At 39.2% G+C, this 20,658-nt stretch overlaps 3 protein-coding genes across 11 annotated transcripts in view; 1 reads left to right on the top strand and 2 right to left on the bottom strand.

Moving 5' to 3' along the window:
• Positions 1 to 13,042, top strand: part of LOC126761061 (protein furry) — a 143,820-nt gene extending 130,778 nt beyond the window's left edge. For 3 of the 9 annotated variants that reach the window (XM_050476980.1, XM_050476977.1, XM_050476975.1), the window contains 12 exons: positions 79 to 202; positions 2,473 to 3,027; positions 3,162 to 3,707; positions 3,802 to 3,938; positions 4,019 to 4,234; positions 5,027 to 5,533; positions 5,591 to 6,220; positions 9,330 to 9,380; positions 9,625 to 10,593; positions 10,665 to 10,910; positions 10,993 to 11,359; positions 12,272 to 13,042. In XM_050476980.1, coding sequence (XP_050332937.1) covers positions 79 to 202; positions 2,473 to 3,027; positions 3,162 to 3,707; positions 3,802 to 3,938; positions 4,019 to 4,234; positions 5,027 to 5,533; positions 5,591 to 6,220; positions 9,330 to 9,380; positions 9,625 to 10,593; positions 10,665 to 10,910; positions 10,993 to 11,359; positions 12,272 to 12,468 — 4,545 coding nt within the window. In that variant the 3' untranslated portion in view covers positions 12,469 to 13,042. Of the gene's footprint in view, positions 1 to 78; positions 203 to 2,472; positions 3,028 to 3,161; positions 3,708 to 3,801; positions 3,939 to 4,018; positions 4,235 to 5,026; positions 5,534 to 5,590; positions 6,221 to 6,680; positions 6,711 to 9,329; positions 9,381 to 9,624; positions 10,594 to 10,664; positions 10,911 to 10,992; positions 11,360 to 12,271 lie in introns of all 9 variants that reach the window. The other 6 variants (XM_050476981.1, XM_050476976.1, XM_050476982.1 and 3 more) reach the window with 3 other exon arrangements.
• Positions 13,043 to 13,994: 952 nt separating this feature from the next.
• Positions 13,995 to 15,833, bottom strand: LOC126761074 (peptidyl-prolyl cis-trans isomerase D-like). The gene is made up of 6 exons (XM_050477000.1): positions 15,711 to 15,833; positions 15,393 to 15,637; positions 15,141 to 15,329; positions 14,958 to 15,086; positions 14,609 to 14,887; positions 13,995 to 14,551 (listed from the first exon to the last, which is right to left on the bottom strand). Exons 1-6 carry the CDS (start codon positions 15,784 to 15,786, stop codon positions 14,333 to 14,335), a joined length of 1,137 nt encoding a protein of 378 aa, XP_050332957.1. The 5' UTR covers positions 15,787 to 15,833; the 3' UTR covers positions 13,995 to 14,332.
• A 2,214-nt stretch (positions 15,834 to 18,047) lies between these two features.
• Positions 18,048 to 20,568, bottom strand: LOC126761072 (peptidyl-prolyl cis-trans isomerase D-like). Its single transcript, XM_050476998.1, has 7 exons — positions 20,399 to 20,568; positions 20,171 to 20,348; positions 19,852 to 20,096; positions 19,585 to 19,776; positions 19,379 to 19,507; positions 18,371 to 18,649; positions 18,048 to 18,291 (listed from the first exon to the last, which is right to left on the bottom strand). The coding sequence occupies exons 1-7, from the start codon at positions 20,468 to 20,470 to the stop codon at positions 18,073 to 18,075; spliced, it is 1,314 nt and encodes a 437-aa protein (XP_050332955.1). The 5' UTR covers positions 20,471 to 20,568; the 3' UTR covers positions 18,048 to 18,072.
• Positions 20,569 to 20,658: the final 90 nt, after the last annotated feature.

Here is a 20,658-nt window from a genome sequence, read left to right as displayed (position 1 = left end):
TTGCAGGTGTATGTGTTGTTGTATAACTGTGCTTTTTAATGATTTCAATTTAATTTGCGCGCTCCGCTTTCATTGCAGATCGTTTTGGCCGAGCATAATGACCATCTGACCGTCGCTCGTATTCTGCTGAATAGCGAAACAACAAAACTGGACTTGGGACTAACGGTGCCGTCATTGCCCGTCATTGATAATGTGTTTACAGGTATTATTTACGTTCCCAGATGATTACAAAGCGAAGCAAAATCGAAATTACGATTTCATTGAAACAGCCATTACATGCTGTATATTAGGGTGGTGCCATTTTTACAAAAATATAATATGATTTTTTTCGATTTTCGAAATAATTCGAACAACTGATAGATGAATCTAAATTTGAACAAGTAAGGAAGGGCTAAGTAATGGTGCAACCGAACATTTTATACTCTTGCAAAATGCACCTTACCTTACGATGTAAAACGTCAAGCAGAGGATCGGAATCTAAGCAATTTCATATACTTATACATACATCATATCAATTATACACTGACCTACATATATATTCGGCATAAGATTTCTTAGAAAAACCAAAATCTTTATACATAGTCATTATACAAAATCTACCGGATGTTCGAAAATCGTGTTAATAGTTACATGGGGGCTAGGCACAATGATATACTGTTATGAGTAAAATACGTTCTGAAATGTTCTTTGAGATAACTCAAATAATGGCCGATATGTCCAGCATAAAAGCATCAAGAAGTTCGAAAATCTTTATATTAGGTACATACATATATGGGGGCTCGGGGAAGTATTGACCCGATTCCACCCATTTTGAATATACAGAATTACTACTGCAGGAAAATTATTATTTCTGAATTTCTATTACTGTATCTCACACATTGACTGATAATTTCGAACAAAAGTCAACTATATGTACTGGGGTCCACATATTCGGTACCTATGTATATGTAGTCTTAAACAGTTTTAATTGGATGTGAACAATTTTTTGTCATACGATGTCATACACTAAAGGCACTATTCGTGCAAGGTTTAATCCCGTTATATTAATTGCTTCTTGGTTTATGTACTGGAAAGTAAAAGAATCAAGTGGAATTTAAAATTGTTCTATATGAGAAGTAGGCGTGGTTATTGTCGGATTTCGCTCATTTTTTACAATGTGACATAGCAATATGAAAAGAAAACCGCGTTTAAAATTTTGTCGAAATCGTTTGGTCGGGTCCTGAGATATGGAATTTCTCCAAAAAGTAGGCTGTGTCACGCCCATTGTCCAATTTTTACCCCGGTCCCTATAAAGCCTTGTCATACCATTCCAGCGGCAAATTTTTGAGTCTCTGGCGTATTTAGTTATTGATTTATCGCGCTTTTAGTAGTTTTGAATAGCAACCGTTATATGGGGAGTGAACGGGGTTTTCATCCGATTTCATACTATCGGTAGGAGTTCGTGTAATATTCGTGCTGAGCGAATTTGGTTGTTGTAGCTTTAGTGGTTTAGGATATACATATGTACATTAAACTTGTTAGAGGGCGGGGCCACGCCCACTTAAAAAAAAATTTCCCACGTGACCCTTGCTACTGCAATCCCCTGTGCCAAATTACAGTTTTATATCTTAATTTGATGCTTGGTTATGGCATTTTATAGATTTTCGGTTAATGGCGATTTGTGGGCGTGGCACTGGTCCGATTACGCCCATCTACGAACTCGAACTTTTTTTGTACTGTGCAAGCACTAGACCAATGGAGATCCAACTCGGTTCTATTCCGATTATGAAGTAGTTGGAAGCTATTTCTAGTAGATTTCAGAAAGTGAAAGTGTTGTTGTTGTAATGGAATTTCTACCGTTGCTGTAAAATAAATGTACATAGCATTTCCTCCAAATATTTTCTAAAAAACTACCCTTACACGAGTATAAATACACTACTTCACGTTAGAAATACATCCGAAGGTTCGAAATTTCCCGAAGCAAAATGAACCCTGATTTTTATCCCATCAAGAACTATCATATTTTCTAACGTTATAACAATAACAACTAAGATTAGTGTCATAAAATTTAAAATCTAGAGTGAATATAAAAAAAAAACTATTTATGGAGTTGCCACCTGCCGTTAAATTGTTTGAAAAAAAAGAATTATAAAAGAAACATGTGCACGACAGTTTAATACTAAGTTTACACTTTAGTAATAAAAGCTTGAATTTAAAATTTTCTAAAACACAGCGTTGCCACCCTAAACCAATTTCAAATATGGATGACAAAATAAAAAGTAAAGTAGTTTGATTATGAAATTTGCGATACTAAAAAAGTATCATTAAAAATATATGGGAATGGCGTTGCCACCTGGACAGAAATATGAAAAAATATAAATTTTTTTAAATATTTTATTTTTAATTTTTTCATTTAATTATCATTTTCCATTTATTTAAAACTTATTATTATTTTATTCAATAACTTTTCCGCCATTTCACTTTCGATTTTAGAATCTCATCAGGAATTCGACAGTTATTTGTACAACGTGAACCCCTGCAGCTTGCCGCTCTCCAACTCAAGCGTCATACACGGCATGAGTCATAATGTTGCCGCTACGTTGACAGCCGCCAACTTGCAAAATGTGCATGCAACATATTACAACAACGTTACACAGCAGCAGCAACAACAACAAATCGTGCAACTACACACCAACTTGCAACAACCGCCGCCACTAAATGCCACAGTGCAAACGCAATTGCCACAACAGCAGCAGCAACAACAACCGCTGCAAGTGCTTGGTCAACAACAACAACAACAACAGCAAAATCAACAGTCCAATCAAGTGGCCACGCAACAGCATCAAGTTGTGCTGAATGTCGGCAACATACAAATAAATCCGAACACTTCAGAGAACTCCGAAGTGCCGCTGATAATAACCGACGAGAATGCGCCGCCACAGCCCGGACCCACCATGCTAATCTCGCATGTAATCAAAAGTTTACTAAAGTTTCTCGCACAAGACACCTGCCAGCCCTTGTGGAACTACGAGGATATCACCGCCAAAGGTGCGTCCTACGTGCATACGGCCTTAAAACCGTTATGCCACGCGCTGCTTCGTTGAACTTTGCAACAAATTTATTTGATTACTTGCGTGTACTTTGTGAAAATTTATTAGCTACTCTCTATCTTCTGATTGCAGTGTGGATGGTGAAGTCCGCCGAGCAGCTAAGCTGCTTCCTCAAGCACATGGTGAAAGTGTTTGCCGACAGCTATCCGCAGGCACGCATAGCGGAGCGTTGGGCACAGACGGCGCTGCAATTGGGCTTATCTTGCTCGTCACGTCACTACGCTGGGCGTTGCCTGCAGATATTCCGCGCGCTCAATGTGCCCATCAACTCGCGTATGCTCTCCGATATATTGTCACGTTTGGTCGAAACGGTGGCCGAACAGGGTGAAGATATGCAGGGCTATGTTACGGAGCTGCTGCTGACGCTGGAAGCCGCCGTTGATAGTTTAGATTCCGACTTCCGACCGCTGGATGTCATGAAGGACATCTTCAAGAGCACGCCGAACTTGAATAACAAAGATGGCGGCCCCAATTCGATATTACCCGGCAAGAAGTCGCCTTCGGGTGGCATAGCACCGCAATCGCCGAACTTCTCCGTGCAGAGTCATGCACGCAGCACCAGCTATTCGGTGACATATTGCGCACGCAAGAGCACCAATTCGCCGTGCGACAAACAAGGTGCGTTCGTTGGCACTCAAATCGTCTATATTAACAGTTACTTTTAATCACAATTTCATTTGCTTGTCTATAAATATTTATTCTTCATTCACAGTTGAGTTGCGTAATCGCGCATCTGGCATGTCGTGCATGTCGGAGTTGGAGCGAAATGCCGCCAAGTTCGGCGGCTCGGCTCTGTCACGCTCGCGCAGCGCTCAAAGTTTGAAAATGCTGGGTGACAGCGCCACGCAGGTATTTAATTAGCCTCAAACTTTTCTAATATTACTGTTAATGCTCATACCTCTTCTTCTTCTTTTACTTCTTTCACACAGGATGACAAAATGACCATACTGGCTCAACTCTTTTGGTTGTCGGTTTCACTCTTGGAGAGCGATTATGAGCATGAATTTCTTCTGGCTGTGCGTTTGTTGACACGTGTGTTGCATCGCTTGCCCCTCGATCGGCCTGATGCTCGGGATAAAGTTGAAAAGCTGCAACAACAACTCAAATGGACCGGTTATCCGGGTGTACACGCGCTGCTATTGAAGGTAAAGTGTGATATGACTAAAGGAAAAGGAATTTAGCGAATGCCAAATTTGTCGTAACTCAAAAAATCAAAAAAATTTTGCGGTTTAGAGGCCACCTGGCTTTCATTTTTTTACTTTATACTTCTTATAATCGAATCAATCTCTGGACACTCTGAGCCATAACTTATTTGACCTGTAAGGAAGCCTTCTAAGCGAATTGGCCATTCCTGCTCCGCTGTTGATTCGGATTCACCCCGGTTACGTGAACCGGGCTGTCATAGAAACGGACTATTACTTCGAAACTCATAGATCGTGCACCGCATCACTGGGACCACTGCGATCACTAGGACCACTAGATTGAATCCGATCAGTCTAGGAACAACTATATATAGAATATATATGTGTTATATATCCGTTAGAACTAAGAGCAGCTGGCAGTTATATTCTTTAGTGGTCCGGTTCCGACAAAGGTGCAGTTTCTTGAAACGAAACGAACAAATGTAAAAATCAGAATGATATCTCGGAAACTAAGGACTCAGTTTTAGCGTATATAAAGACAGACGGACGGACGGACACACCGCTTCCACGACAGTCGGGTCTACGTAACCGGAACGGAACCGGATTTTTTTCCGGCCAAGGACTGTCAACTCGGCAGATTTCTGCCGCTACGACAACAACAACAGACGGACAGACACTCTTTATAGGCTTCGCCTCTGGTGTCACAAACTTCCTAGAAAACTTAATATACATTGTTGAAAAAATATACCGTTATTCATATTCAAGATAACATAATCATAATCTCTTCATTTCCAGGGTTGCACACACACCTCAACATATGAACCCACCATAACGCTACTCTCACAATTCGCACCCATGCTCAACTTGCCCGTCTGCGATCCCACACAAAGCTGCGCCTTTCCCATGAACGTCATCTCGCTGCTGCCATACATGCTGTTGCACTACGAGGATGCCAATGAGATTTGCATACGCAGCGCCGAGAATATTGCACAGGTTTCATCGGAACTTGGCGCCAAATTGGAGAACCTCGGCACAGTGATGACGCTCTACAGCCGCAAGACATTCTGCAAAGAATCGTTCCAGTGGACCAAGTGTGTGGTGAAATATTTACATGACACCTATGCACACATGGGTCTACATATGTTGGCCTTTCTGATTGAGGTGCTCGAGAAGGGACCGCAACAGATACAGGTGCCGGTACTGAATGTGATACATTGCATGTTGCACTATGTGGATCTCTCCGCGCCGCAAGCGCAAACCATCAATAGCGATTTATTGCGCGCAATCGGCAAATATTTGGACGTGAGTAACTTTGGTATATTTACCGTTATATTAAATTAATTTTTATCATCTTCGCAGACCGTTAACTGGAAGGACGCATTAAAGATACTGAAATTGATTGTGACACGCAGTTCGTCGCTGCAAGTGGTGCCGCCAAGCGAAGGTTGTAGCGCCGGTTTATCGTTGTCTTTCTATGGCACATATCCGGATTCGGATATGTTCTGTAAAAAGGAACTTGCTGGTCGCACCATGGAATTCACCTTCGACGTGTCGCAGACACCGCTCATCGGTCGACGCATACTGCTCAAAACCGATGACAATCCCGCCATTACCGGCGGCACCAACTCATCGAACGCCTCTACAAACACCACCGTAACGACAGCGAGCAGCGCCACCGTCTTAAATAACGCCGGCGTTGGTGTATCGAGCGCTGTGGGTGCGCAATCACGTAACGTCGGCAATATGACGGCAGCGGCACAGGGCAATTACAGCACGTCAGCGGGCGGTGCACACTTGCAGCAGCAGCATAACAACAGCGCTGTGGGCACACCAAACTCACCACGCCGCAGCGCCAGTCTTTCACCGGCCGACTCGGCTTCGCTTAGCGGCTGGAAGCGTCCATGGATGTCGCAGGGTCGCGTACGCGAGTGTCTAGTGAATCTGCTAACCACTTGCGGTCAACGCGTGGGCTTGCCGAAGTCACCATCGGTGAGTATGCGCTGCCTGTGTGCCATATACTCAACACAGCCGAACGTGCGTGTGCTTTTCATGCACCGTTTCAGCGCGCATCTGCTGTGTAATGTACTTTTTGCAGCTAAATTGTTAGGCGCTTATTGTTTAATAAGCCGTTTTGCTTAGTGCTGCCACCTTTTCGGCCAGTGCTATGTTGAAATTATTTAAAATTTCGTTTTGTTTTTCGTTAACTTGCGTTGAATTGCATGCTGGTTTCTTAATTGGTTATACATACATACATATATAATGATTTCCCTTAATGCCCTTCTTCTTCATTAGGTGTTTCACATGATATTTTATGAGACATAATATTGTATTCATCATAAATTATTATTAACCTTGCGATACCCGCTTACCATTTCTTATTTTATTTCCATGTTAAATTCGTTTCGTGATATACAAACAATTATTGCTCCATGTCAAAATTGTGTTTCAGGATGATTTCATTAACTCTATTTGCTCAAAGGTAGGCGTATGAACCACTTTTTTCAAATTTTATTAATCCTACACGAACTTCTAGCGTTTACTTTGGCTTCGCTTTTTGTTGTTGTTGTATCACAATTTATTTTTTGTTTTCGTCGCATTCTTCATCATTCGTTTGCTTTTGTATTTTGGTTTTTTTTTCTTTGTCGTTGCTTTTGTTTGTATTTTTTTTATTTAAATGTTATTTTCAATCAGTGTGTGTGTTCGATTACGTTTGCTAGTAGCTTGCGGCCGCTTGCTGATGCTTTGACCCCATTTATGAAAAAAATATTTAAGTCGAGCTTGAGCTTGCATTCTTGAGGGTGAAAATTAATAGGTTTTATATTAGTATACTTTTTTAACATCGCCTATATGATCTTTATAAATTTCCCAAAAATTCTCATGGGTTAATTTGAAGTTACTCAAAGAGAAATGTAGATGATTTTTTGAAAAAGGAGCGTCTTGTGCCTTAACAAGATCGGTAGTTTAACCGATGATCATATTTATTTATGTGTTACTTAAGCCTATGAACATTAAGTCTGTAAGAAGAATATTAGAAAATTATAACTTAACTTAGAATTATGGCATAAAAAATTGCAATTAAACAATTAGGTAACTTAGCTAAAAAACAGAATCAACGGTTTTAAGGAAGGAAGCTCCAGAGTGAGAAAAATCAATTAGAACTTGCTCAGAAATCGAGCTAAACTCACGCACAGCACGCTGGAGAGAACATAATCTGCAAATTTAGTTTACAGTAAAATGGGAAAAGAGACCTGAGGCAAGGCTGAGGAATATTGAAATTAATTTTTTCTAACCAATAACTATACAGTCAATAACTCCATTAATAACATTAAAAATTAATGCAAGGTAGCGAACAGACCGTCGATTTTCAAGTGACTTAACGTTTAATAACAATAAAAGTGATTCATAAGACGGTATGGGGTCAACAAACTTTAAGGAGCGTAGGGCAATTTTAATACAGAATAGAATCATCATTGTCAAGTAATATTAGGTTAGGTTAGCTTAGATGGCTGATCAAAGCTCGTTCGGAGCTTTTATATGTAATCCTTGTTGAAGCCATGGAAAAGAAGAACTCTTTTGTTTGAACTTAGCCGAATTAGCAAAACGCTTAGTAGCCAAAACAAATTTGCACAGGCATTTAATTTCCATTCCCGCCAGTTCAGTGAGATGTCTGATGGTATGCGCTCCAGTCAAGAATGAAGTGTTGAGTTGTTTCCAACTCATCTTCTTCCATACAGCTTCTGCAGATGACGTCTGATAAGATTTCCAGTCTAACTGCTTGAACGCCAATCCTCAGCGTTGGCCAAGCTTCCGCGAAGTCCAGTTACCTAGTAGTAGAACACAAGAGGATATGGAAGCACCGACCCGCTCCTATTCGGTTATTCTTGCTTTACAATTTTCTGCCATTCTGTTAATGAGTTCAAGGCTAATATCGCCGCTCTGCTGTCTGAGCGGATGGTCACTTCTTTGAAGGAGGCTGGACTTCAGAGCAGTAAATCTATTACGACCTTTATGGCTGCATCCTCGGCTTGGAAAACATTGCAATAGTCGGGAAGTCTGAAGCTGGATTTGATAGAGAGCTACTGACAGTTAACCAATCCACCGACCTTCTCCCCAAACTTTGACCCATCCACAAAGGAGCTCACTGCCCCTCTTCTCCAACGGCTTCTTCCCATCCACAACTCCCTTGTCGGTATATGGGCAGAGAAGAAGCCGGTAGAGTTCGGTTTGGCAACTCCATGACCCATGCGATCCGGAATGAAGTCAGAGTATGTCAGGATTTCCGAGTGTTCAGACACGTGTTCTTTTAGAAACCCAGATTCTCTGAACCTGATAGCAACTTTCGCAGCCATACACCTTCCAACGACGGCAATACGTACAATATGGCGTTAAATGACATTGTTAGAGTGGTTAGAGTGCACCACACATGTTGATGAGCACCGCCTGTTAAACGCTCTCGAGTTTCTTTGCAAATGTGGTCTATCCTAGAGCACTCCACTACATAAAGACTTCATAAAACATAATGGGGTTGACTATGGTGTCGTAGAGCCAGAGGAGCACTTTCGGCGAGAGACCTAGCTTTTGCCAAAGGCTCCTCTAAAGTAATACAAGGCGATCGATGCCTTTCTTGGTCTCTCTTCGATATTCGGCTTCCTTCAAAGCTTCTATAAATAATAATTAATGAAGACGAAGCTCGCGATGAACTGCTAAGGTGAATATCTACCTCGTTCTTCAACAGAACAGGGTACCAAAATTTGGTTTGAGTAATTCTTGGATATAGTTGTTGAGCCCATAAAAGTCCAAAAATTTCGCACCGACGACGAAAGAAAGTACAAAAATGTGTTCAAATTTAACTTAGAAGCTAGAAAAGTAGTTGGTCACTTGCTTTCAGTGTATGCTAGATTTTATAGAATTTCGCTAAAATACGAGTCGCGCCTAATTGTAGACTACCCATTTTATGCAATGTGCGCAAGCTTTCGATGGCCGCTTTACATACTTGATTCGAACCGAAAATGTTTTTATTATAAAATTTCCAAATTATTTCGTTGTTTCTGTTGTTGTTTTCAACTTTGCTTACACTTTCCACATTGACTGTTGACAGCAGTCACTGAGCACATCGATCTTAACGGGATCCATTGCAACCAGACAAAGCGTAAGCGTTATTATATTTTTCTTTTTATCGGTTATCTTTAAATTTATTTATATAGTATATATATGCATATACATATATACTCGTATATATATGAAATGATTTTTTTGTGCTTTAACCGTGCAGCGGATGTTTCCAAAACACAAATACACCATGCACTTGCATTTGTATTGAAAGCGTTGTTGTCTGCAGCGTGTTCATGTTTAACCTTAAAAATAGCACATAACACTCGCTCTCTATTATGCAGGTGATCTTCAGTCAATCATCCGATTTAATGGAACGTCAATCGTCGGCTGCTTCCTCCACGGAGGAGACTTCTGGCCCACAGGGTGATCTGAGCAGCGGTTCACGCCGTGACGACGGTCAACCCGACTTTACCGTGTTCAAAGATTTCGATTTTCTCGAATACGAAGACAGCATTGCCGGCGAATCCACGGACAATTTCAATTGGGGCGTAAGGCGGCATCAACTATTCGAGGGCGATGAAGAGCGCCTCACCTGCGGCAGTGGCATTGGCGGTGGTGGCGGTTCCAATAAAGGCGGTCATTCGTCTGCGTTGGAGGATAGTTTCAGCGAAAAGACACCTATATTAAGTAAACGACGCCGACAGACGGCAGACGATTCATCCGATGAGGATGGTGAATCGGAATCACCCATCGACGAAGATCATCGGCAATCATTTATGAAATCCGCCTACAATGTCGGTCCACCTACATCGTTGAGTCTGCGCGAGCGGCGACGACGCAATTCGGTTTCACGCAGCGACACGAGCGGTTCCAGTGCAGGCGATTTGGGTGATATAACACCATGCAATGCATCGCCACATTTGCCTGGCATAATACGATTCGGTGCGCCCATACGCGACGAGGCGGAGGAGAACTGGCGCAAGCAACTGCAATTGATGCTGAGCAATCAGCCGTCCGCGCATACATCCGAATTGTTGATGCAATTGTATCGACTGATTAAAGAGTTGACCTTCAAGACGATCAGCATCTCGAAGGAGGCGAAAAAGTATTTTACCGGTATTGGTTCGCAATTGGGCAATCGCATATCTTTGTTCACCGATCTGCTCAGCTCGCGTGCCGATCCGCCGCGTGTGTGGTGCAGTGACATACAGACGACCACACCGCGGCTCTTCGAAACGCTGCGTTTCAATGTCTTAGAAGTGCAGGAGCATTTGGAGACCTTCTTCGATCGCAAGGATCAAGTGCTGGAGGTAAGTGTGTTGAAGCATTATAATGCAGTTAAACGATTTTGTTAACAAATATTTATTTTTTGGTTCTACAGTGCCTCGATGCAGTGAAAACATCTTGCAAACTGTCGCTCTTCAACGAAGCCGACGTGGCAGCGTCTAGCATGGAGTTGGCTACCAGCACCAATATCAGTTACATGACCTTCGATCCAGCCTCCTCCGAAGTAGTATTAGATCTTGGACGCGCTTTATACAAGCTTATGTTCCAGCTGCTGTTGCTCATCGAGTCGAATCACAAAATATCTTCGAATGTTGTTAATCACTTTAGGATTAATGAAAATGTACGGTTCTCGACACAAACACGCGATTTTATTATTTTTTATTAAAATATTTTTAATTTGTTGCATGCCCTTTCGCTTGCAGATGCATGACATATCCGATTTATACGCGTTAGTGCGCGACGCTTTGGTCCGCAGCGTCAGTGAGGCCGAGCTCGAAAGTTTCGAAGCTGCATCGACATCCACCGAAGGCGAACATACGCCCACACCCTCCCCGGGCATACCGATGACTAGCGAGGAATTTGAGACGACACTGCAAGAGCTGATCGAGGCAAAGAAGTGGTCCGTGGCTATCACACATGTACGCCAATACAAACGCATCTCACAAATGACTGCGTCCAATCCGAACCTGACAATCTTCAGTTACAACAATTTGGATAGCCGTTTGAAATTCGATGAAATGTCTATTATATTGAACGCTTATGCGCAGAGTATCATGAAAGATCGCACAGGTATGCAAATTATTTTGAACTGCACTTTGCCTTAACCTCAAAAAATATTTGTATACCCTGACCATTGTATATTAGTTTGCCACGAAGTTTGCAACACCCTGCAGGAAACTTCAAAAACCTTTTAAAGTACATAAAAATGATCAGCGTGGTGAGCTGAGTCGATTTAGCCATGTCAGTCTGTCAGATTGTCTGTATATACGTGAACTAGCTGCTCAGTTTTTGAGATATCGATCTGAAATCTTGCACATAACCTTTTCTCCCTAAGACGTTGCTTATTTGTTGGAACCGCCAATATCGAATCACTGTAATATATACATAGCTGCCATACAAACTGATCGATCAAAATAAAGTCTTTGTAGGCAAAACATTTGTATTTGACGCGATATCTTCACGAAATTGGGCATAGATTATTATTCACGGCAACGGTACAATTTCCGAAGAATTTGTTCAGATCGGACAACTATAGCATATAGCTGCCATACAAACTGATCAATTAGAATTTAGCTTTTGTATGCAAAACTTTTTTTATTTGACGAGTTACCTTCGCGAAATTTCGCATCGATCATTGTTCGATGTAACTGTACAATTTCCGAACATATTGCTAAGATCGGATCACTATAGCATATAGCTGCCATACAAACTGATCGATTAAAATCTAGTTTGTGTATGAAAAAGTTTTTTATTTGACGAGATATTTTAACAAAATCTCGCATTGATTGTTGTTCAAAGCAACGGTACAGTCTCCGAACAAATTGTTCGGATCGAACCGCTATAACATATAGCTGTCATACAAACCGACCGCTTAAAATCAAGATAAAGCTCTTTTTCACTCTTTATGTTAGAATAAATGGACCTGAGAAGGATATTATATATTTCTTGCTTTCAATTAATAAAATTTAATAATATTTACAGAGGCTTTCATCGTTTCGAAATCGGACTCTGAGCTCTTCGAGGTGTACGCTATCCTTTCGGAGAATTTATATCATGTCTCCAGCGCGCTCACGACCATGGAGATCAACATGAAGAGCTATTCGGGTAGTTCGGCTGCAGCAGCTGCTGCCATTGCGGCGGCAAGAGCGGAGAGTGGTGATGCAGTAACAAATCTCTAAGAATCCATTTAGTATTAATACTTTTATCGAGTGAATCATCAAGCGAAAATAATTAAAATAAATAATATTAATTAAAAAATAATAATTTTAAAATTAAAAATACATAAAGCATACATACATACATATACATAACTGTAAGAAAGACAACAACTATTGAGCAAATAACCGTGACACCGTTAATGAGCACATCGGTTAGATGAGGTTTTAGCAATAAGCACAGTGCACAAGCGAAAATAAGTGGTTAAATTTAGTTGAATATTTTAGTAAGTAACATTTAGTTGTGCAAATATATATGCGTAATATATATTTTTTTGTTAGAAAGAGAAATTATTTACTATATATAATGATAATTTATTTTTCACGCATGTAAATGCGAAAATTTTTGAAATTCGATTTGTTTACGTGCGCTGAGTATTGAAATTTTGTAAACGATTTAAATTCAATTTTATTGTGAAAAAATTTTGACACAAAAAACGTTTAGTTAAAAAAATTGCGTAAATTTAAATAATTTTATTTATTCAATTGCTGTTTTTTTTAGAATTTATAATAATAAAATTATTGTGGTTAAGCGAAATTTAGTTAATTTTTCATTCAACAGGTAATTGGTGGCATAACTATTTTTTGAGGTTATCTTCATTAACCTGGATTGCGTTTGGTGCGCACAAGAATCTTTTTAAACGCGATTGTTTGCTGATCATCAGGAAGCAGTTCAATATGAAAAAAAACTACTACAACAATTTTGATTTCAGGAAGCAGTTTAATATAAGCAAAAATAAAAAACAAAAACAACGACAACAATTTTGAATTCTATAGCTACAACACAAACTCAGTGCAAAATTTTTTTCAACTAATAATCGCCTTTTAGTTCAACCCAACAAGCAATTTCCAATAAGTAAAGTTATAACCTCAAAATTGATGGCCATAAAAGCAGCATTCTCTAAAATCTGATCTCCGTAAAATAGCAACTTAAAATCTTCATAGCTAAATATATGAACAAAGCCGTTATTTTTCATTCCGAAGATAATTTCTGGATAGCATGTAGCAAGTGGTAATATCAGAGAACAGGTAAGAACCGTTCGTTTCTTTTAGATTAGTAGTGACTCCATTAAGACCAGACTCTTGTACAACTACGGCCCCTACAATGCAAAATATTTCTTTGATAGACCCTTAATTCAAGCAACGTTGCCGAGTTTTCATGATAAGTGGTGCCTAGCTCAGTTGTTGAAGCGACTCCATAAAATTTTGAGGTATTCTGTGAACGCGTTGATAAGTAAATGAGGGTTGCACTGCGACCTAGGCTCTATTGTGCCCTCGTTCACTTAGTCTATAGCCGATATGAATTCCGTCGTATCACACTTTTGGCTTCTGGTTTGTCGTAATGAATAACGGGGCTTAAAGCCGTATTTTCCGAAAGTTAATATATTGAACTTGAAGTTCAGCTGATGTTTTTGCGTTCAGGGTCTGTTATCTAAAATGTAACTTGGTAAAATATTATCAAGTTTTCCACAAAATGTCTAACAACTGTATTTAATGTCTCTGAGTAGCCTCATTTTGTTTATTGCAAAACAATTTGTTGGTTTAACATGTATAATGGGATTTAAAAGGGCAAATATAAAACAGCCTTGTAGTATGTACTTAATATATGTACTTATTAATTATATGTGTGAATGTATGTTTGTTTGTATGTATATGCCTATCTATAATCTATATATTATAAATGTACTCCTTTTCAACAGAACAATTTACAAATAGTAAAAAATATATATGTACGAATAATATGTGAATGCCTGTAGACAATAAAAAAGCAACAAATAAGCTTATTAAAATAGCATCTAACACGTTTTGTTAGTGAGGTCCACAATGGTTATTTGAATAGATTTTTCATCGCCTTCTTTTGTGATTGATTGTAGTTGGAAAGTAAACGCTTGGCGCGTGCCAATTCACTTAATATGCACTTATCACCGGGCGTTATTTCATTGGCATGATTTAAATCGGCAATCGCACATTCATACTCTTTCAAACCGATATTCGCCTGACCACGGCGATAGTAGGCTTTGGCATGGTCCTCATTTAAAAGAATCGCCTAAATAGGAAGGATTGTATTATTTACACACAAACATAAAGTTGTGTGGGTACTCACCTCTGAGCTTGAATGTCTAGCCTCGAAATATTTTTGCAACTTCAACTCCACCGCCGCCAAATTTGTGTTATTAAGTACCGAGAATGCGTCTAACTTTTTTATATCTTCCTCAACACGTGGCGTAGGTTTGTGCTCCTTTTTATCGAAGCGTAAACGTAAGAGATTGTAGTAACGATTGCCCTTGCGATACTTACGACGCGCCTCGGGGAATTTTTGTTGCGTGAAAAAGTGATTGCCAGCAGTGCGTATGCTCGTTAGCAATTTTACCATATCTTCAATCTGCAAATATGCAAATTTAATTTATTTGTTAATAAAATTTTTACGCTGCTAATTAAACATATTTACGCACAGTGTATGACTCAAACTTTTTATCCCAGTCACGTGGATAAGGCGGCAATTTATCTTCAGTCTCGTCGTTGTCCCGAAAACCCCAATCCTCCCCTGGATGTATTTCGCCACAATCCGTAATTATTATATCCTAAAACGTGATTTTTACTAATCGAAGTTTTTTAAGCATTATACTCAAACTAACCTCTTGCGGTTTACCATCATCCGACGTAACGAGCTCCATGTCGGACACAATGGATAGACCACGTAAAACTTTGCCGACGACCACATTGGTGCCGTCAAGGTTATTGCTCGACACAGAGACAACAAAGAATTGGGAATTGTTGGAGTTTGGCTCACCATAGTTAGCCATGCTAATAGCGCCTTCATCGTGCTGCGAAACAGTTTGTTGCAACATCAGCTGTATTGCTTTCGTATAAAATCAATTACAACTTACATTTAAAGTGAAATTTTCATCCTCGAAAATCGGTCCATATATGCTCTCACCGCCGGTGCCATCATTATTGACTACATCGCCACTCTGTGCGACATACAAACGTGTTACCTTATGAAAACGCACGCCCTTGTAATGCAATTGTTTGCCCATTCTTCCATTGCCCATTTCACCGGTGCAGAGCGCACGAAAGTTTTCCGCAGACTTGGGCACAACATCTTTGCGCAGCTCTATTACCATTCGTCCAGCTAGACAACAGGTGCAACATTAACTCAGTTATTAGCATTTACTATGTTTTCTTAATGAAATTTATAATACTACCAAATTCATTTCCAATAGTGATATCCAAGTAGACCAAAGGATTGGTATCACACACTGGGTCCAACAATTTATCCATTTCTACCAGAAAGAAAGCACTTATCTCTTAAAAAGCCAAATAAGTAGAATATAAGGATGGAATGCCGCTGTTCGTAAACACAGCTAATATCGATGACGACCATTTATCGATTGGTGTATTTTACGATATACAGCTAAGCGTTTGGAATAATTGAAATGTTATTTAATATAATTATATTTGACATTTAGTGTAAGCAATTTTCCCCCACTTTTAATTAGAGCTTTTTATTAGTTATATTTTTTACTTTTTTTGTAAGATTTAAATTGGAATAATTGTATAATTATGGAACCACTGCCATCTCTACGATCGTAGGTAGCCATTGCGATGTGTCATCTGTTCGTTAGCGTTGCGTTTATCGATATGTGCACTGATTATTTATATTTCGATAAAAATATTTTTCTTGACACGAGGCAAATTTTTGGATTGTTGTTTGAATCACGGTAGAGGATCTATACCATTTATACTATGGTTTGAATCTGTGGGCATGGCATCAAAACACATGGCTACTGAATGAAGCTTTCTGAACAAAACTCGTTCGATTATTTCAAATCTTCTTATTAGAATTCTATTTTAATTTTATTTAAAAAATGTTTCTTGATTTAATGTATTCCATATTTTAACCAGATAAAAAATCTTATTTTAGGATTACATTTGCAAAACTATCTTAGTCCCAGCACCCTTATAAATTCAAAGATTGTGCCAGGTGTTAGAGAATCGACAGATTGTTACGTACTCTAGAAACAGAATTCCTGGATCTGCAGATGAGACTAAGCCTACTTCATATACACAGTGTAAGTGACTGTTGAGCCTACAATGACTAGAGTATATTGTCCGAGATCTGAAATCGTCTCTAGAGAGGTCTATTATTCTGGTCCCAACGACTTGGTAACCGCTGCAGAGCGGGCAAACTCGTCAACCATTTCATTCCCACCTATACCTTTGTCCCGGCACGTGCCCAAATGAGGTGGACTCGGTTACAGCCAGATAGGCTGTTCTACGCATTCCTTAACCAATTGCGATTTAATCGAGATTTTATTGCTGATGATGTGATCATTCCAATAGTTGCGCTGGTCTCTGCATACCTACTTATTGCAAAAACTTCTTCCTGAAGAACGTAGAAAGCTGCTTATGGGCATTGTGACCACGATGCGAGGACCGGCAATGCCCTTCTGTATTTTAATATTCGCTAATATAAATTTTGGATTTACTTGTTTCCATAGCCGGTCACCAGAAGGACTTCTCAAAACAGAAGTCTGGCTGTGAGAAGGATTTTTTATTTAAATTTTTTTTCTCAAATGCGAAAATCAAAAAATTTTGGCAAAACAAGAGCTGAATATATGTAGATAGTCTAGTCTAAAAATTGATGTCAAAATGTTGATGTTTAGCAAAATGGCAGCTTCATGTTTTGTGGAATAATTTACATTTTGGAGTATCTCAAAAATGGAAATTATTACCAATGTTCTTATTCCTTCGATCCTTTCGACCTGACAAATATGTATAACTAAGAAGGTCCTGTGGAAATTTCAAGCCCATCGGAGAAATTTTTCTCACTAAATTATCAGTACCGAGTGGGAGCTCGTCACATTACGTCAAAAGATTCTGAGTAGGTTCATATCTCCGAAACAACATGCCGATTTAACATCAACATCACTGTTTCCTCAGTGATTTTACCTAAAATTGTTGATTTTGAGAAATAGTCCTTAACTAGATTTGAAGCAGTCATCCGACGGATGCCATCTAATTACATACACTAGCAATTATCTAACCAGATCTATGATTTTGAGCATGACTTGAACACCACAAGATCACCTGAAGATTAGAACTTGGTCGTATTCACTTTTAATCCACGGTGACATTCCATCCAATATTGAGTCAAAGGACTCTTTTTACTTTTTAAAAATAACAAAGTATCGACATTCTTTGTCAAAAATGTGTTCGACGCTTGTTCATTACATGAGAGTTTTTTCATAGAGAATTACTTACGAAAATGTGAAGCTCTAAGAAGCTAGTTGAAAAATCAAAAAAACTGAGATAGCAACACTGAAAACTAATTCTGCAATACTCCTTTCTTACAAATTAAAATATATATAAAATGAGTTTGAGTATTTCTTTTTCGAAAATATTATATTTAACAGCAGATAAAATTTTACATTTCAGTTTAGCTAAAATTAGTGCAAACTCTGCGACGATCCATAATGTGAAAACAAAACTTATAAACCAAAAATTTAAACATAATTTAACAAAGAAAAAACTCAAACATATTGCAAGACATCACATTTCGGACGTTTATTTAAATAATTTGCTATATTTCTTCGCTTCTTCAAGATTGTATGCTCTTTGCAATCTTTTCGTCCGATTTAACTCGTTTTTAATGCGTTTATTCGCGGGCATCAGCTGACTGGCCATACCAAGATCCTCCAAAGCGCCATCGTAATCCTTTAAACCCTCATTCGCATGCGCACGGCGATAGTATGCTTTACTGCAGTCCTTCTTCAGAAATATCGCCTAGGTGGAATGCGAGAAAGAAATTGAGTTTTAATATCTGCATTCCGTTTTATAGACCGCCGAAAATGTATATACCAACCTCTGTGCATGCATCCCGCGCGAATACGGGATTTTTCAGTTTCAGTTCAACAGCTGCCATATTTATATAATTGAGTACCATAAACTCATCTAGTTGCTTGAAATCCTCCTCTTGTAATTTCAGTTGTGGATATTCTTCCCATTCGCCACGCGAACGTAGAAAATTGCAATAACGATGGGCCTTTCGATACTTCCGACGCGCATCGTAAAACTTCTCCAGACGGTAAAAGTAATTACCAGCTAAGCGTATGCCAGTTAGTAACTTAACCATTTCGTCGATCTAACAGAAAACAATAAGAAATGAGAAAAATTGTTAACTTCGCTTGGACCGAAGCCATAGTGCCTTCACAGGGGCATTTCTTATAGCAGAAAAGGGCATATAAAGCTCTTTATGCTGATTTTGGTCGATCATTTTGAATGAAAGATTAGTTGAATAAAAAAGTGTTCCATAAAAGAACTTGATTTGAATGGATCGGTCTGTATGACAGCTTTTTGATATAGTGATCCGATCGGCACAATTTGTTCGGAGATTGAAATATGGCTTGGGGAAATAATCCATGCCGAATTTCGTGAAGATATATCGTCACACAAAAAAGTTTTCCATACACGGACTTGATCTCGATCGATCAGTTTGCATGACAGCTATAAAGTCCGATATCGGTGGTTCCGACAAGTGCAAAGTTTCTTGGGAAGAAAATCGTGTGCGAAATTTCTGACCGAGAGTTCGATTATATACAGACAGACGGACGATTTGTGCCTGCAGAGTAGAAAAGCATTAAATTTTGAAGTAGTAATTAGTTTACGAAGCGTGTTGTGAAATAAAGTTAAAAGAAGGCAAGACTAATAACTGGTTCCGATCAGCTGGAAACGACATTTTCTTCATCACTTGTTTCGGGAGTGCATTTGACAGCAAACCAACTTGTGACGTCTGCAAGTCAGTCGAGTAATTCTTTTGTTTTATTTTTACCGCTATAATCTATAATTAAAGGACAACCCTTATAATACATACGCTATAAATTATATATTTTTTATCCCAATCTCTTGGATGTTGCGGCAAAAAATCCTCGGTTTCGTCATTATCCTCAATACCCCAATCCTCACCGGGCATTAATTGACCGGAATCCAGAATGCATATTTGCTAGAAGCCAAAAAAATAACAGAACAATATAAATTTCTGATCTAAATAAAGAAGGAGTTTCTAAATAAAAAAATTACCTCTTTCGGCGTATCATCGATATCGGCTACACGCTCCATATCATTATAGATGACGCTTAAGCCACGTAATACGTGACCGAAGGCCACGTTTAAGCCATCGAGATTATAACAGGGATTAGAGGTTATCACGAATTGCGAATTATTTGTGTTGGGTTTACCATAATGTGTCAGACTAAGGGTGCCTTCCTCGTGCTACAGCAGATATATACACACATATATATATATATATATATAATATATAGTTCACGTGATAAAACTACCGCTTACCTTGAGTGTAAAATTTTCAGTCTCAAAAATTGGGCCATAGATGCTTTCGCCACAAGTGCCATTATTACGGACCACATCGCCACCTTGACAACCGAAAGTTCGTATTATTTTATGCATTATTGTGCCTTTATAATGCAGCGGCATGCCGAGTTTACCGACACCCCTTTCACCAGTGCAGAGAGCGCGAAAATTTTCCGCTGCCAAGGGTACGATGTCTTTGCGCAACTCGAAAATCATGCGGCCAGCTGTTATTTAAGTATTGAAGCAACTTAAAGTGACTTGTGATTCTAGCATATGTGTGTATTGTGTGTGTATTTACCGTATTCTTGACCGACCGTGATGTCGAAGTACACTATGGGATTGGTTGCGAGATGCGGCTCCGGCAATTCAGTCATATCCGGAAATCGGGAAATACTCCGCCGATGACGATCATATTGGTGACGGCCGATAATATCTCTTTGAAAATCAACTTTTATGTTGGGATCAACCAGTTTCCGCTGCAAAAAAGAAGATTGGATTCAAGTACTCGGGCAGAAAGTGGACTTACATTTGCATCGATTTCCTCTTGTGTCAGTTTGGTTGTATTTGAGTCGGAATCATCGGAATCTGAGAATGACATGGTGTTTGTTTTGGGGTTTTGATAATTTTAGAAGAAATATTTATATATTCGTGTGATTATTGTTGTTATTCGTAAGATGACGCGTTTTTATTACAAATTTATACATTGACTTAACTAAGAGGTTATGTGAACAAAAATATGATTAACTGTAAGGACTACTTTTTTATAGTTATAACGGCATTCCAAAA

This window comes from Bactrocera neohumeralis, chromosome 6 (assembly GCF_024586455.1).
Source record: "Bactrocera neohumeralis isolate Rockhampton chromosome 6, APGP_CSIRO_Bneo_wtdbg2-racon-allhic-juicebox.fasta_v2, whole genome shotgun sequence".
Taxonomy (NCBI): Eukaryota; Metazoa; Arthropoda; class Insecta; order Diptera; family Tephritidae; genus Bactrocera; species Bactrocera neohumeralis.
Note: the sequence above shows the minus strand (reverse complement) of the source record. Positions and strands in the feature narration are given on the sequence as shown.

Bases quoted from the DNA above. Each gene is read 5' to 3' on its own strand.
- LOC126761074 (XM_050477000.1), bottom strand. From the start codon at position 15,786: ATGGATAAATTGTTGGACCCAGTGTGTGATACCAATCCTTTGGTCTAC. The intron at 15,638-15,710 runs GTAGTATTATAA...CCTGTTGTCTAG, and splicing joins CACTATTGGAAATGAATTTG to CTGGACGAATGGTAATAGAG. The intron at 14,552-14,608 runs GTGAGTACCCAC...CTTCCTATTTAG, and splicing joins CTAGACATTCAAGCTCAGAG to GCGATTCTTTTAAATGAGGA.
- LOC126761072 (XM_050476998.1), bottom strand. From the start codon at position 20,470: ATGTCATTCTCAGATTCCGATGATTCCGACTCAAATACAACCAAACTG. The intron at 19,508-19,584 runs GTAATTTTTTTA...TTTGGCTTCTAG, and splicing joins TCGATGATACGCCGAAAGAG to CAAATATGCATTCTGGATTC. The intron at 18,292-18,370 runs GTTGGTATATAC...CATTCCACCTAG, and splicing joins CGCGGGATGCATGCACAGAG to GCGATATTTCTGAAGAAGGA.